General features: G+C 39.7%; 1 protein-coding gene across 4 annotated transcripts in view; it reads right to left on the bottom strand.

Annotated features, from left to right (window-relative positions):
- The window catches only part of EFNA5 (ephrin A5), a 222679-nt gene that overhangs the window by 146821 nt on the left and 60528 nt on the right, over nucleotides 1-15330 (bottom strand). For 2 of the 4 annotated variants that reach the window (XM_077936152.1, XM_077936153.1), the window contains exon 1: nucleotides 3005-3255. The exons of the other annotated variants lie outside the window; for them this stretch is intronic. In XM_077936152.1, coding sequence (XP_077792278.1) covers nucleotides 3005-3240 — 236 coding nt within the window. In that variant the 5' untranslated portion in view covers nucleotides 3241-3255. Of the gene's footprint in view, nucleotides 1-3004; nucleotides 3256-15330 lie in introns of those variants that run through there. 4 annotated transcript variants of the gene reach the window in all.

Here is a 15330-nt window from a genome sequence, read left to right as displayed (position 1 = left end):
CACTTTGATGTGAGCTGGTTTGTTATTTCTTTTAATTTCCCCTTAAAATATCACTGAAGAATATACAGTGGTACCTCGGGTTACATACGCTTCAGGTTACATACATTTCAGGTTACAGACTCCGCTAACCCAGAAATAGTACCTTAGATTAGGAATTTTGCTTCAGGATGAGAACAGAAATCGTGCTCCGGCGGTGCAGCAGCAGCAGGAGGCCCCATAAGCTAAAGTGGTGCTTCAGGTTAAGAACAGACCTCTGGAATGAGGTACCACTGTATAATGACTTGCATTACTTACAATAAGCCAAGCAGACTATTGACAAAGCAATATTAAAGGGGAAAGAATTTTTAAAAATATTACTTATTATAGTTCCTACCTCCTTCCTTGCTTTAATTATTGTTATATATGCATTTAAAAATATTAACTGAATTATTATGCATCAGTATTTTTAATCTGTGGCTATGAATAAACAGTTGTGAGCAATTCTGTAATGAACTTGTTTGCCCCCGATAAACCAAGATCACAGAAAGTCCAAGATTTTCCCTAATCTTCTCTCCAACATTTTTTATTTCAGTTATTGCCCTAGCAAAAATGTTACACATCATGTAGGTTTTGAATCTGCACAAGCTGGGCCCTGAAGAAAGTGCTCTTTAAACAGGTATCCTATGTACTAGGGATAAGTGATCTGTGGCACTCAATATCCTGCTAGACTTCATCAGCTCCAAGCAGCAAAACCAGTGCTCAGGAATAATGGGGATTTTATTTTAACACCTGGACAGCCACAGGTTCCCCAGAGCTGTTATATACAAAAGCATCAGAATAAAGGACTTAGCCCAAACTATAAAACAATAGACTCTAGAATAGACTCTACCAAGAGAAAGAGTATTTACTTGCTGATGGTCTGTAAATAACAAAGTTATCTACATTTGCTGCTGCAGCAGTAGCAAAACTGCATTAGTGTTGTTATTTTTTTAAGGCAGATGAATGGTACGGAAATGGGTTATTTTATTAAATCTACAGATTTAGTCATTTTTATTTTAAAAAAATTACGAATTGTTCTCAACTGTTAAAGTTTTTATATTTTCGGCATGATCAATGGCTTTTACAATTAAATTTTATGTCAAATGAAATATATTGATCTGAACATTGGACTGAATACAGTGGTGCATGGGGGTTAAGAACTTAATTCGTTCTGGAGGTCGGTTCTTAACCTGAAACTGTTCTTAACCTGAAGCACCACTTTCGCTAATGGGGCCTCCTGCTGTTGCTGTGCCATCGCCGTGTGATTTCTGTTCTCATCCTGAAGCAAAGTTCTTAACCCGAGGTACTATTTCTGGGTTAGCGGAGTCTGTAACCTGAAGCGTCTGTAACCTGAAGCGTCTGTAACCCGAGGTACCACTGTATGTCATAAGGCTGATAAACTGTGGTGTTTAAAATGGACACAAAACAGGGCTGCAAAACGTACTTCTTGCAATAAGTTGACCTCTCAGTTTACAGAGATGCTGTGTGCTTTTCACTTCCTTAAAAGGCTGGCAATTCACTATGGCTGTCACAGTAAGCAAGTCAGTAGTATAATTTGAATGGGCCAACTTGCACACTTTGCTCTTCCCCACTAGCATGCAGAAGAAACAAAACCAAGCCCCAAGGTTTAGGGTTGCATAGAAATCAGGGCTTGTGGTTTCTTTTGTTGGCTGTATTACAAGGAAACATTTACTTGTTTCTGATCCATTAAAAGTCATCCCTTGTCTGTGCTCAAATAGGGAAATGAAAATAGTGGCATGCAAAAAGATCCCAGGTTTAACCCTGGTTTCTCCAGGTATGACTAGAAAAGTCTCTTGCCAATCAGCATCAACAGTACAGAGAAAGTTGAGCCACTGGCCTGACCTGGTATTAAGACAGCTTCCTTTTTCCTTGACTCAAGGCAATATTAAAATAATGAGGCTTTCCAAATTTATGCATTTTATCAGTACATTAAAAGCAGTATTAAAATAGTACAAATGCAATAATTTAATTCAACAGGAGTAGGAAAATGAGGAACTCTTTGAGGTTAGGCTCTGTTTTGTGTCTATTGCAAAAGTAGCAGAATTCACAAAAGTATGTGTAATAAACATATTAATCCAAACATAATAAACAGTGGCAAACTATTTTTTTTCAACAGCAAGCTATTGACAAACCATATGTCTACAATTAAGAGTCTGTGTAAGTGTTCCACAGATGTGTGTGAGGAATATTTCGATAAATTCTCTTCTCTTTCTGTATGCAGCTCTCCACAAATTTCCTTCTTGGACCTCTGTAATCACCCAAGGAGGTGAAATTAAGAAAGCAGCAGCAGCTCTTACCAAACGCTGCTGCCATGTAATGGCAAGTTGAGTTCTGCATGAAGTTCCATTTAAAAAAACCCTACAGTCTGCAGAGTTGCTTCTGTTTACATCTGCAAGAGTGTGAAATTCTGCAACCTTCACTTTGCTCTTAATCCAGCAAAGGGGCAAAGAGCAGTGGAACTCACTGGGTCAAGCTTTCAAGCCAAGGCTCTTGCTGATAATCCTCACTGTGATTTCAAGCTCTGATCACATAACCAGTGAACTTTTCACTGTGCTGATAACTTGCTGTCTTGGTAGGGTAAAACATTTCCTCCCACACCCATATCATTTACCAAAAGGAAGAAAGAAGAAGAAGAAGAAGAAGAAGAAGAAGAAGAAGAAGAAGAAGAAGAAGAAGAAGAAGAAGAGTGCATAGTCTCCAAGAAATGGAATGAAAGAAGGCTTTGTTCATTTTGATGGTTAAAAAAAAATAATATGGTCAAGTTATCTGCTACCTAAACAAATAGCGTATAAACCAGACAGTATCCCCCAGGCTACAAAAATAAGCTTGAGTAATCATTCAGTGGAACTTTCCTGATCAAATTGCTAACACCTTTCGTAACCTCACATCCACAGGGAGATAGTGTGGAGCTCAAGCATAGAGAGAGGACTCAGAGCATTCCTCCCGTACAGTGTAAGAGGTTTACCTTATTCCCAAGAGATGAAAGATCTGACATTCTTTTGCAGCTACATAATGTAACGGATATACTCCCATCTGGTAACTTGTTCTGGATCCCTGAAGAATAATTTTTTTCCCTTTTCTGCCCATCTCTGGAACATCTAGAAGGGAAACCTCTGTGGGAGAGGCTGTCACAAAGAGAACTGCACTGAAAGGGATTTTAAAGAGAGATGACTGACTGGCGTTGCCACATTTGGGCTGCATTCTCCACCGATTGCTGCACAGCCACAGATTATTAAACAATAGGGCTGTACCTGCTTCTTTTGGAGATGGAAAGCGTAACTGAAAATGTTTCACCGGCAGCTGTTTGATCTAACAAAAAAAGGGTAGACAGAGTACAAATTGACTGTAAGAGGTTTCTTGTTCTTTCATGGTATTATATTCATACAGTACCTGGCTTTAACTAGCAATGGCACCCCCTGCTGGCTTCCACTCTGAACTTCCTCACTTTGTTTCTGGCTCCACAAGCATCTGATACAGCCCGAGCCGAATCAAAGCTACCAGGTCACAAATCATTGTTTGCATCAAATCTCCATCAAAAGCTGCTTCACCCAGGTATCCCATCAATCCTGTGCACTCAGCATTCACAGCATCATATGTGACAGAAACAGACGGATCTACTGTATTTTGCTGAATGCTATGGAAACCACTCTTGCCAACAAAAATTGGGGCTTTCTACAACATGCATATGAAACAAAATATCTGCACTCACCACATGCACAAGAGTGAACTGAATTTCCGACACAAGTGCAGTATCTAACCCATGGGGTAATAGAAACCCACAATGACAAAAACATTCGTCCAAGAGTACAGATTTAGAGATTTTCAACAAAACACAAAGGGGACTCAAGTTTTGACCCAACTAATGTGTGTTTAAGTCACAAGGGCTGTGGAGAAATGGAACCAGATTCACAGTGAGAGAGCTGCTTCTCACATAGGATTTTGTATTCTTAGCCTGAAAGCTAAGTTTAAAAAAAACAAAGGGATGTAAGCAAGTTTGAAACACGGTTTCTCTGTAATATACACAGCACCTGACTCCAGTATTGCTTATTGCTAATATAGATGCATTTTTTTCTTAAGTACAAAATGTCTAATAAAAATCAGCAAAATGTATTCTGGCACTGACATTGAGTAGGCAGGAAGCTGGATTTCCTATTTTATTTTTATTTTTTAAAAAGCACTCATCACAGAGATCTCAGAGCTTTCCAATGTACAGAACTCTGTACTTCCTTTACACTTTCCACCTCCAGAACTCTGGACTAGATTACCCTCGGGATCCTTGCCAATTCTATGAAATGCTAGAAGTGAAATCCTAAGGACACATACACAAAACTAAAACCTACTGAAATCAGAGGGACTGCCTTCTAAGAACACTTGTTTAGGATCGGAGAATAAAAGTTCAAATGGTACAGTGTCTATCATTGCTTGGGAGGGGGTATTAAGACAAGGGCAACTTTAAGTCCAGTTCACATCCATATTTACGTAGCTTAGCCATCAGCTACCAAAGAATTTGAGAGCAACCTGCTGTTTCACAACTTGCATTGATACTGCATAACAACATCTTTCTGCCCCACAACTACATTTCCCCCTTTTCATCACCACTGCCGTAGTATCTCAGCACTCTAACAGAAAATCTGGTGTAACACAAGCAGCGAGATTGTTTGAAAGCACATTCCCACCATCATCAATTGGAAACGCTTACTTAAGGAAAACTGCCGCTAATATGTTCCAGTCAGCAATGTCCCTAAGATGACAAAAACCAAGTGTAAAAATATGTGTCGCTTAACCTGATGCCAGGAGCTTTGATCATCTTTCGGGACCATTCATTCTTCCTTCTCATTGACTGATAAACCATCCCATAGTTTCCTGAGCAAACTCTCCGCCTGTTAGTCACAGTGAGGCAAAACAAGCCAGTGAAGCTTAAGCTGTACAAACCTCCCTAAAACTATACTGGTTTCCATCCAACCTAGGAACGAGCAGAGACGAAGTGAGTGAGCAAAAACTAACAAACTTCTGGCCTTAGGATTCTTGCTACAGTTTCCTGAGCAAGGGGAGAAGACTGCAAAAAGACTGGCTTGTGCTATACCGGCTTCTAGTGATTACTGAGCAGTATGTAAGCTGAAAATGCCAGCAGTCTCAATTGTTTATTCTCACTAAAGAATGAATAATGGAAGTGAGCAAAAAGGAAGCCAAAGAGGTTCAACTGTGTCCTGTGCTTACAAAGTATTCCATGCACATTTGACCACTATCACCATTAAATGTTGTTGCAGAACACGCATTTGAACAAGACCAAGTAAACTTTAGTATACCTCTCTGAACCTTACATTATCTATCAAAAGGTCTAACTCAAGGCATCAACAATTACTGTCTCTTTATATGGTCAGTTACAAGAAAACATCGACTCCCTACTTCCCCAACCAAACTTCTAGCAAGACAAAATTAGCAAGGGGTGTGTGGAGTGGAATGCTACTAAATCAACTGTATTGCTTAAGTTTCTATGTCGCCTAATTTCCTCACATCTCCCATATTTTAATACTGGCATACTTCCAGGACTTTGCAGTGCCAAGATTACATATGTCACAGACCATTTCATTGCATGGAATAGCAGTCTAAAGCTTCCTTTCAAGTTAATTAGCTATAATAGTCAGTTGGGGGGGGGGAGAGAAGGGGGGAAAAACCTCCAAGATAATGTGACTTCTAGTCAACAAATTTATAAAACAAGAGAAATTGTTTTGCAAACTGGACCGCGAAACACATATCATCAGTCAATATCATCCAATTTTGCAAGAAACACAAAATAAGACTGATAAATGAAAACCACCTTCATTGGGTTTAAGCTAATACGCCATTAATATGAAAAGAATTTGACAGTTTACATAAGGGATGTGACCTGGTGCCAACAACCTCTGGCTTCTCCATTTTCCAGATGGAAGGAGATTAGTCTAAAGCCTTTATTCTCATAAGAAGATTTTCCCCCCATGGAAAAACTATAAAGGACAATTCTGTTCCAAACTTCAAGTCTCCTTCACAAACGTCTACTCAATTCTGGTCCCTTACTAATGCCTATTAAAAGAAGCCCTTGGGCCTGAAGCTGTTGGGAGAAAAAGACTAATGCAAACTCCACTTTAATGCCTGCCTTTAAAAGATCTATTGACAAAAGCAGTGGGGAGAGTTTGGACCAATGTTAACTTAAAGAAAAAGGTTGGTGAGTTTCAATTGTGGATGTGAACGCCTGCTTGAGTTTGATCTTGATGGGCTTAAGGCAGAGAAAAGGTAAGCCTACTTGCATATTAAAAATGCATTAATTTTAAATTCAGTATGTACCATTTCTCTCACTTTGATTTATAAGCATCACTGGAAAAGACTTTGAAGGACATTCCTGTTTAAAATGGTAAAGAGCCACAGCACAGGACACTTTCTCTTCTTTGAAAATGTTAATATGAAAAATTGTCCATTGACAAAGCATGACACCATGTCCCATTAATCCTTAAATACAGTAAAATGGGAAACTAGAGTCTTTCATTGGTCTGTCCAGTGGAAGACATGGGTAGTTAATCAAAGAGAAAACATCTCTCAGATGACTTATCTCTTGCATACAAAAATTCATAACTAGTACATCTAATCAGACTACACACACACACACACACACACACACACACACACACACAATATTTATCCTTACCACATCACTATGCAAAAACAGTTGCAGAGCCAAGCAAAAAATTCTCATCACCAAGTTACATGGTCTTGTCCCTGAACTTGTAGTTAGTGTCTGAAATGAAGCACAAGTTAAGGAGAAAAATTCCTGCTCTTTTCTCCAGAATGAAGACTAAATCTTGGAGGAAAGAGGGCAGAAAACAAGTCCCTGCCCCCCAACAGTAGCTAGAGAAGGCCAGAGCCTTCTAGGCACTTACAATCTGGAGTAACCACTGGGTATGGAGTGAACCTAGACAGTTTCACCTTCCCAATCTAGCTCAGAGATGCCTTTGTGAGTAACATGCACCCTGATTGTCTGTTGTGAGCACAGGCAAAGCTACATAATTCTGCTTCTTCCTTCAACGCAATGTCCGCTGGATGCAAAAGCAAAGCAAGACCATCAGCTTGCTTTTACATTCAATTGACATTTTGAACTTGGAGTATCTGGCAGGTGCACAAATCTCCACCTTCCTTTTCTAGCTTCCAGTTGGAGATCAGAGGTTTGTCATGGCTCTACAAAAAAACCAGATCTCACATTTAAGCCAACCTGTTGGACTGTGGGGGCAGAAAGTTTTGTTCCTTCTCCTCTTCAGCTCCAGGCTCAGAGGAGGCATTAGATTTATCTTGTTCTCCAAAGCTGTTTCACCATGACAATAGAAGGGGAAGCAAAATTACTGAATCCCAGACATCTACAGGGAATTCTGCATGCCAAGTTCCTACACGCAGTGAGAGCAATTTCTCCCTTCTATTGGGATCTTCAGTGAAATTAATTGCAACTGCGTATGATGCAAGAATGTTCAAATATGAATTTTGCAGAAGACCTCTACAGTTGATTTTACATTTTGTGACTTCTAATGCATGGAGACATTTGTCCCTTAATACTCATAATAAAAATCACCCACTACATGCACACTGACCCAGCCATTATAGGACCATCTTGAAATATTAATCAAACAAGTTACTCAACCTTAAGTAACTTGAATGAAAGCCAAAAATTAGCTATATTTAGCTTGCTGTAAGAACAGAACAACTGTCAATTTTGCCTTCTTTTAATACACCCCCACCCTTTGGAACAAGCTTTCTAGATGAAGATAATTTTTCATTCCCAGCTTTATAAAAGGAAAGATAAGCGTACTCTAAATCCCTTCACAATAAATGTGCTCTTCTAAAACCTAATAACTGATAAAGTTATGGCAATCAGATAACCAGTTTAGAAAATTGTTTAAGGAAATGAACACTAGTACATCACAGTACCAGACTTCCCTTTAATTGATACAGTGTGCTTTTTTGTCAAGTGATCACTTTTTTAACAATCAAAACCTGCAGTTTTATTCATCAAATTAATTTAGAGGTACTGTACACCAAACATCTGGGGGTAACCAAATTAGGAATCCAATAACACTTTTTATGAAATCCATGTCCTGGTAGGAAAAAACAACAACGTTCCTTTGTTATTTCTGTTAAGTGATACCTGAAAAAAATGTTGCCCTGTGGAATGGTTTTGTTCAGTGCTCCAGCCAACCCACCATGCTGTCTTCCCGGATACAACATAACACTCCCCCACCACTCAACTCAATCCCACTTTACACTTGCACACTGATACCACCCTCTGGTTTCTCAGTGCACCTCACAAGCACAGCAGTATATATATGGAAGCAGTACCAAGGCAGCCTAGTCATGGGTCAGCACTTGCAACACCCAGCAGTGACACCACCTATAAAAGCCTCCCCTGCCAACCAAAGGGTCTGAGATGGTTGATCTTGGCAGATGCAAGCCTAAGGACAAACCCTAAATGGCGTGTGAACATAGTACTAATACCTTGAACCGGGTCCAGTAGAAGCTCTAATGCAACTTACGCCCTTGTTTGTACTCAAGAAAGGCCTTTCCTGCACTATAAAGCTGATCTCTTTGATCAAGTGGAGAAAATCATTTCCCCTACCAACAGAGCACCTGGTATTCAGTGATTTATTGCTATGGATTTTCTTCTTCTGCCATGAACAAAGACTTTAACCCCCCAAAAAACCCTCTTAGATTGCAGTGATAGCAGTTCACAAAATGAGCCTTCACTCTCCATCCAACTATCATGGCTGATTACATAAACTAAAAACTGACTTTTATAATCATAACCGTCTCCAGGGTTGAAGATACCTTTATCTGTTTACACTTATGAATTACTATTTTTAAGTGCAGAGTGGGAAAGATATACTGCAACAGCAAAATAAGCATTCAATAACAGGGAAATCCTAATGTTTCTTCAACTATCTGTAAATACGTGCAATAAGAGGAAGAGGAAAAGATACCATTCCAATTATTGTTTAATACACATTAGATAAGAGAAGCAATGTCCTCAATAGAATTTCAGAGGAAGCAGTATAACGAAGAGTGGGTTTTCCTTCACTATGAAATGTTCTATGGCTGAGAAGTACAGGGGGGAAAGTATCAACTCTTTACAAACTGGAGGTTTATTTCTTGCTTTTATTGGAAAAGCAATCCTAATCCCTGATCTGCAATGCTGAAGAATTTGGAGTGGGTAGAGAATTCAAAGATTAATAAGCCAAGAGGTATGAGGTGAAGAGGGTACACGGTTGGGGCATACAGCCACTGCCACCTTGCCCACATCAGCGGACTGTATAAGCTGAAACCATCCCCTCAGACATTGGGTACTTCATCTGTAATTGCAACAACTGCAGACTGTAGATCATTCTGAAGTCGAGCAACTTTAGCCTCAAAGTGTGTAGACAACTTTTGAGGCAACTTTAGCCTCAAAGTGTGTAGACAACTGGTCATAATGGAGGCCCTTCTCACACAGTCAGATTCAGTAACCTCTGGACCAGAGGTCAGCAAACTTTTTCAGCAGGGGGCTGGTCCACTGTCCCTCAGACCTTGTGGGGGGCCAGACTATATTTTTGGGGGGAAATGAACAAATTCCTATGCCCCACAAATAACCCAGAGATACATTTTAAATAAAAGCACACATTCTACCCATGTAAAAACACGCTGATTCCCAGACTGTCCGCGGGCCAGATTTAGGCGGCGATTGGGCCGGATCCAGCCCCCGGGCATTAGTTTGCCTACTCATGCTTTTGACCTTCCAAAACAACTTTGCTGGCCAGCTACTAGAGGATGCAACGCAAGCTGCAAAATGAGCCTGCTTCACAGTTCACCCTGCCACAAAGTACGCATGACTGTATACGCTACAAAGTTTTCATCCTCTCGATGGATACTTAATTTACCCAGAATTACCGTCCTGGGGCTCTCCAACCATACCAAAGATCTCATCCCCCGCCGGCTATGTCCCAGATCCCATTTGTAATTAGAATGGTCAATATTAGAACAAAATCTTTATAAGTCCCTGCTACCTGCCCACACAGACCTATTCGATCACTGTTATCTGGCATTGCCAAATACAACTGAGAAATCTGGGCCACAGATAATAAACTAAGGCCCAGTAGTAGGCACATCCCACACTGTCAGGGAGAAGATTTTAATGCCACCACTCCTCTCAGTGTCCCTTACTCAGAAGAAATGCTTACCAATCCAAACCTCCACCCTCCCAGGCTCTCACCCTGGGGAAGAATCAAAGGCCTAATGTCCACAGTGCCTAGGCTACAATTCTGTATCCTCGCTGACAGGGAGGGCATCCTTGCACCTTACCAAAATCATGACCCAAAAGGGTTGCCTACTGCTGAGCCTGTCCTTAAGCAGGCTCTGGACCACACCCACATCCCAGCTGTAACCACTCAGCCAGCAACCAAACAATACCACACAATGCAATCAGCCCAACTCTCCAATTGATGCAGACAAAACAAACATTCATTTCTGTCCGGGAGAGCAGGCCAGGCAAGATAGTGCCAACCAGCCTCTCCCTGTTTAGCCCTCCTGTAGGTCTGTTCCCCTAAAATAAATGCATACAATAAAATAAAAATGGTGGATACCAGACGACATGAAAGGCACTAGTTAGCAGTTTGACATTTCTATGCAGATCGCACATGTATACATGAAGAAACGGTGAACATTCACAACCGTAATATCTGCAATAATACCATCTTTCTAGTTATACTGTTTTAATTTTACAGCTGTAATGAGAAAGAAATGCAGAGTCCCAATTAAGCTTGAATAGAGCAGAATTTCCTGACAAATCCCAGCTCAGCAATTTCACACTGGAGCCTCCCTTTGTTGGGAGTATGACGAATGAGGTCAGGAACAGAGTCTCGTGAGAGACTGAAATTATATTCTATTCTATTTTGAATGTTGCTATCTTTTCATTTGACTTTTTGTGTAGAGACTAACCTGACCTAGTCAATGTGTCTGTAACTGTCTTGGGTAATCCATAGCTAAGGATCTATGTTAGATGGTGTAGTTAGGTGTAAGCCACGAAAGGCCTGACATATGAGAGAAAAATATTATCTAGGACTGTAGAACATTGATGATACATTTAAGTGGCTTTGGCTGGGAGCTGCAAACAACAACACACAATATTTTGTCACTTTTTCTTCTGGGTCTCAGGCATCTCCTGGGTACCAGTCTGGCCTTGTCAAATAGTTTCTTCATTTCAATGAATAGGCATTGTAGTTTTAAAAAAAAAAATCTGGTGTAAAAGTTGTCAGGTGCAAGTCCCTGTCTGAGAAACAGGAACAAATGTGCTCATTCTTTTCATCATCTGAATTCACATACTTTGAAATACTGAAACAGTATAATGCTACTTCACATCAATTGTGTGTTTCGCTCCATTGTGTTTCAAGTGTCAATGAAGAAGGCAGGGTATCCGTATAAATTAGGCTACAGAGTTCAGGCCTTAAGGAAATGCATATTTGTGTGCGTAAAACAACCCAGGGAGATAATCCACTCTGTAAACAGCTTCATCTGCCAGACGTATGGCATGAGAATAAGCAAATTAAGAGGGGTGTACGAACACTTATGTGCTTACAAAATAAGAACAGGTGCTTAACCCACCCTGCATGACATTCGTTTTACTGAACACCCAGCACGATGGAATATGTAGTGTGGGTGAGTCGTTTCCGGCCTGGCAGGAGGCAAATTGCGCAAATATGTTTTCAGGATTTCTATGAGCAAAAGAAAATTCATAAAGTCAACTCTTTATGATGTACCTAACTTTTAGATTAAACTCAGCAAGCTGCCTTATCTTGAAACACATCATTGGTCCATCTAGTTCAGTACTGTCTCTACTCTGTCCGGAAACAGCTCTCCAAGATTTTAGTCAGGAGCTTTTCCCTATTCTACCTGAAGACACCAAAGCTTGAACCTGGGACCCTGAACTATAGTCATTCCCCAAGGATTTCATACACCTCTCCAAAACTGAATCAGAGAAATCATTATGATGAAGTTCTATTTGTTATTTTAAAACAGTCAGTTTTCTGTTTGTGATTTTTCACTGTTAATGCTGCAGTTACTTCTTTGGGAAATCTAGAGAACTCAATTCAGTGCAACTGACATGCAAATTTTTGTCTACCAATAGTTTAAGACACACAGTTACTCTTTTACCATCAAAGATTTGTGACTTGCCAGTGGTGAAATTATGTCAGACTACATCTGTAGAAGTGGTGCTCGATTTCTCCTTCCCAAGAACATTATGCAATCTTCTTGGCCAGGAGCTCTAAATAACCTCAGCCTCCTTCTTAGACATTGAAGTTATACTTGTCACTTGGTATTTGATTAAACAGGGAAGGTAGACGCTCTGGTATAGTGGCAGACAATATAAACTGCTCCACTCCTTTAAAATGCTGCATCAGAAATGACCAATAAGCAAGTGGAAGTCAGCATGCTAAAAATATTAAGCTCCTAGCCAGTCCTCACAGACACTTGCAAGATGGTTCACTAAGTAACAAGCATCACACAACTTTCCCACCGCTTCCAAGCAAAACGTTTTTTCACCAAGATCAGCTTATTTCCATTTCCGATGTCCCCAAAGTAATCCTGTTTGTTCCTTCAACCTTCTCATAGACAGTGTCAAGCCTTAAATTTTACACTGTAAAGTAATCATAATATTCTCTGCTTCATAACAATACTTGAGAACTGCAAAAAGATAAAAAAGTTATCAGGCACACAATATGTAAGTTAATTCTGTTTTATACCATAAATTGTTCTGCACTGGTTGATGGCTGCTGTAATTACTAGGTCAACAAAGTTTGTGTACCTGGCAAAAGAACAGTGCTTCAAATTTGGAAACAGAAAATGCAGAACAAAAAAAGTAACAATTTGCCAAGAATACATAGAGAAAATTATCAAATATACTAAGAATGCAAATGGATACATGTCACAAGCCACTGCTTAACTTGAAGAGATATTTGCTCTTTTGAAGTCTTGCCAGAGACCTCAAAGCTGCAAATCAGGCAGCTTCAAAACAAGTTGTAAGAAAATAATAATAAAAAATCATAGCTCTACTAGTCAATAGGAATAATATTACAGATGTCAACAGAAGCAGGATCATACCCATTGTGCCTTCTAAGAACACAGCTCGGTTCTCAAACTGAATGCCTTTTTTGTTATCCTGAAAGCTCAGAAAAATAATCAAGGCATTTTTCATGTAAGCAAGCACACTCTGTTCTAAAGCAACATTGGTAATAACATGTGACAGCAAAGAATTTCACTTCTGAAGCAGAATTTGCTTGAAAAACGTTGGTATCTTTTCTCCTCGCATTATGACAATGCACAGATGATCCACCCCTTCATTTTTATTTTTTTTTTAAGGGTTATTGAATATAGGTAGTCTATTTAAAATCCTGTAGTGCTATGGGCTGTTAAACAAATCTGTAAAGTTAGATTTCAGAATCTGTGAGTTACAGATTTATAGATTAAAAAGAAAATACTTTTTGAGGATAGTTGAACACCCTTCTAGCTTATATGAATTTTTCTCAGTGACGTTGCTATCACATAATAAATGTAAACTTAATATTTATTTCTTGTGAGGATACAAAGAATTGCTCCAGACATTATCCAAAGCAATGAAAGAGATCATAAATAACTCTCTACCAACTCACCATTTTCGTGTGTGTGTGTGTGTGTGTGTGTGTGTGTGTGAGAGAGAGAGAGAGAGAGAGAGAGAGAGAGAGAGAGAGAGAGAGAGAGAACAGAGAGAGAGAGCTTATCTTTGAATACGAACAAGACGCATATGAGAGGAAGTGTACAGCCTTTAGTTCCAATTACTTAGAAATAAGTAATAGTAAATATTCCTAAGAAATAAAAGTTAACCACTGTCAGGTATAGCTCAATCCTAATTACCAAACATTTTCACATGAGGGATAGGTGAGGGAGATTGGTTTTTCTGGTATCCAAAACCAGACTTGCCAAATGAAAAAGATTACCGGCAGCTTCATAGCTCTTCCTGCAACCGCCGGCATCCTCTCCGCCAGCACGAAAGAAAATAGCAAATCTAAACAGCAGCCTCTTTCTTAGAGAACCAATGTGAGCTCAGCTGACATCAGTGGGATTTATAAAGCTATAAAATTGTGTGCCGGCTGTAAGAGTGCTCACTGGCAGCTGTCACTATGAACTTGTTGCTTACATCGGAATCTTCCAGTCTATACCTTCCATGTAAGCGGCAAAACCCTTTCTGTGAATATGACTGTCACAAAACGCAGTTAGAACTTCATTATCAAGCCCTACTCTGTGTGGTGGTGGCGGCAGCAAAGAAATTCCTCACTGGTTACACAGAGTGCCTTTAGTGGAGCTGATCCAAATGGTTGAGGGCATTCTCCAACCCTGATATGCATGTTCCTGAGAACTCCTTCACATTTTCTAAGCACTTATAAATAAAATTGCTTATATCTGCTACAGAACAGATGCCAAGATTATAACAGATCAGTTTAAAGTTGTGTCCAGAGCTTGTGTTTTGTGTTACTGGATGAATTTCAGTTGTTGAAGTCTAAGGATATGGACATGGTTCTTGTACAAGCATGGCCTACCAACTGTACTGTTCAACCTCTATTCATCTTGGCTCCTAAGCAGAGAGATTGACCAGATGGGCTTGGGAGGTGGAAATTATGGAGCCGTCCCAGCTGTCCTTTCACAAAGTTGTGAAAAAGTTTTTTTAAAAAAAAAAACTGCCTTGTACCCAGAATATTATAAGAACTGTATTCTGGTTACTAATATTCCTTCCTAGGCAAGATATTTAAACAGGCATGGGTTGTGCCATCCAGTGAGTCCCTGACCAGAGGGAGTACTTAAAATCTTGAAGTTTGAGTCATTCTAGGAAAACTAACGGAGGTGGAATTAGAAAGAGAGTAATTGGCATCTGGGTTTCTAATTTGGGAAGTGAACTTAGATAAGGACATAACAGCTGCCTTACACAGTACAAATTTAAGTAGGTACCTAGTGAAGGATATTGATAATATCTAGTTTTATATATTACCATTAATACACACCATACATTAGTGTATAATATACTGTCGCTAGCATATAAACACAAACAGGCACAAAGGTGCCCTCTTATTATTTATGTATATATGGTTTATATGCCAAAATGGGCAGATCGGCAGAGCAGAGATGGTTATAATCCTGTATCTGCTCAACAAGATAATCAGTTAGTCAGGGAGTACTGTTTCTACTTTATTTTTATTTTATTTTTTTAAAGAATTGCAC

This window comes from Podarcis muralis, chromosome 11 (assembly GCF_964188315.1).
Source record: "Podarcis muralis chromosome 11, rPodMur119.hap1.1, whole genome shotgun sequence".
Lineage (NCBI taxonomy): Eukaryota > Metazoa > Chordata > Lepidosauria > Squamata > Lacertidae > Podarcis > Podarcis muralis.
Note: the sequence above shows the minus strand (reverse complement) of the source record. Positions and strands in the feature narration are given on the sequence as shown.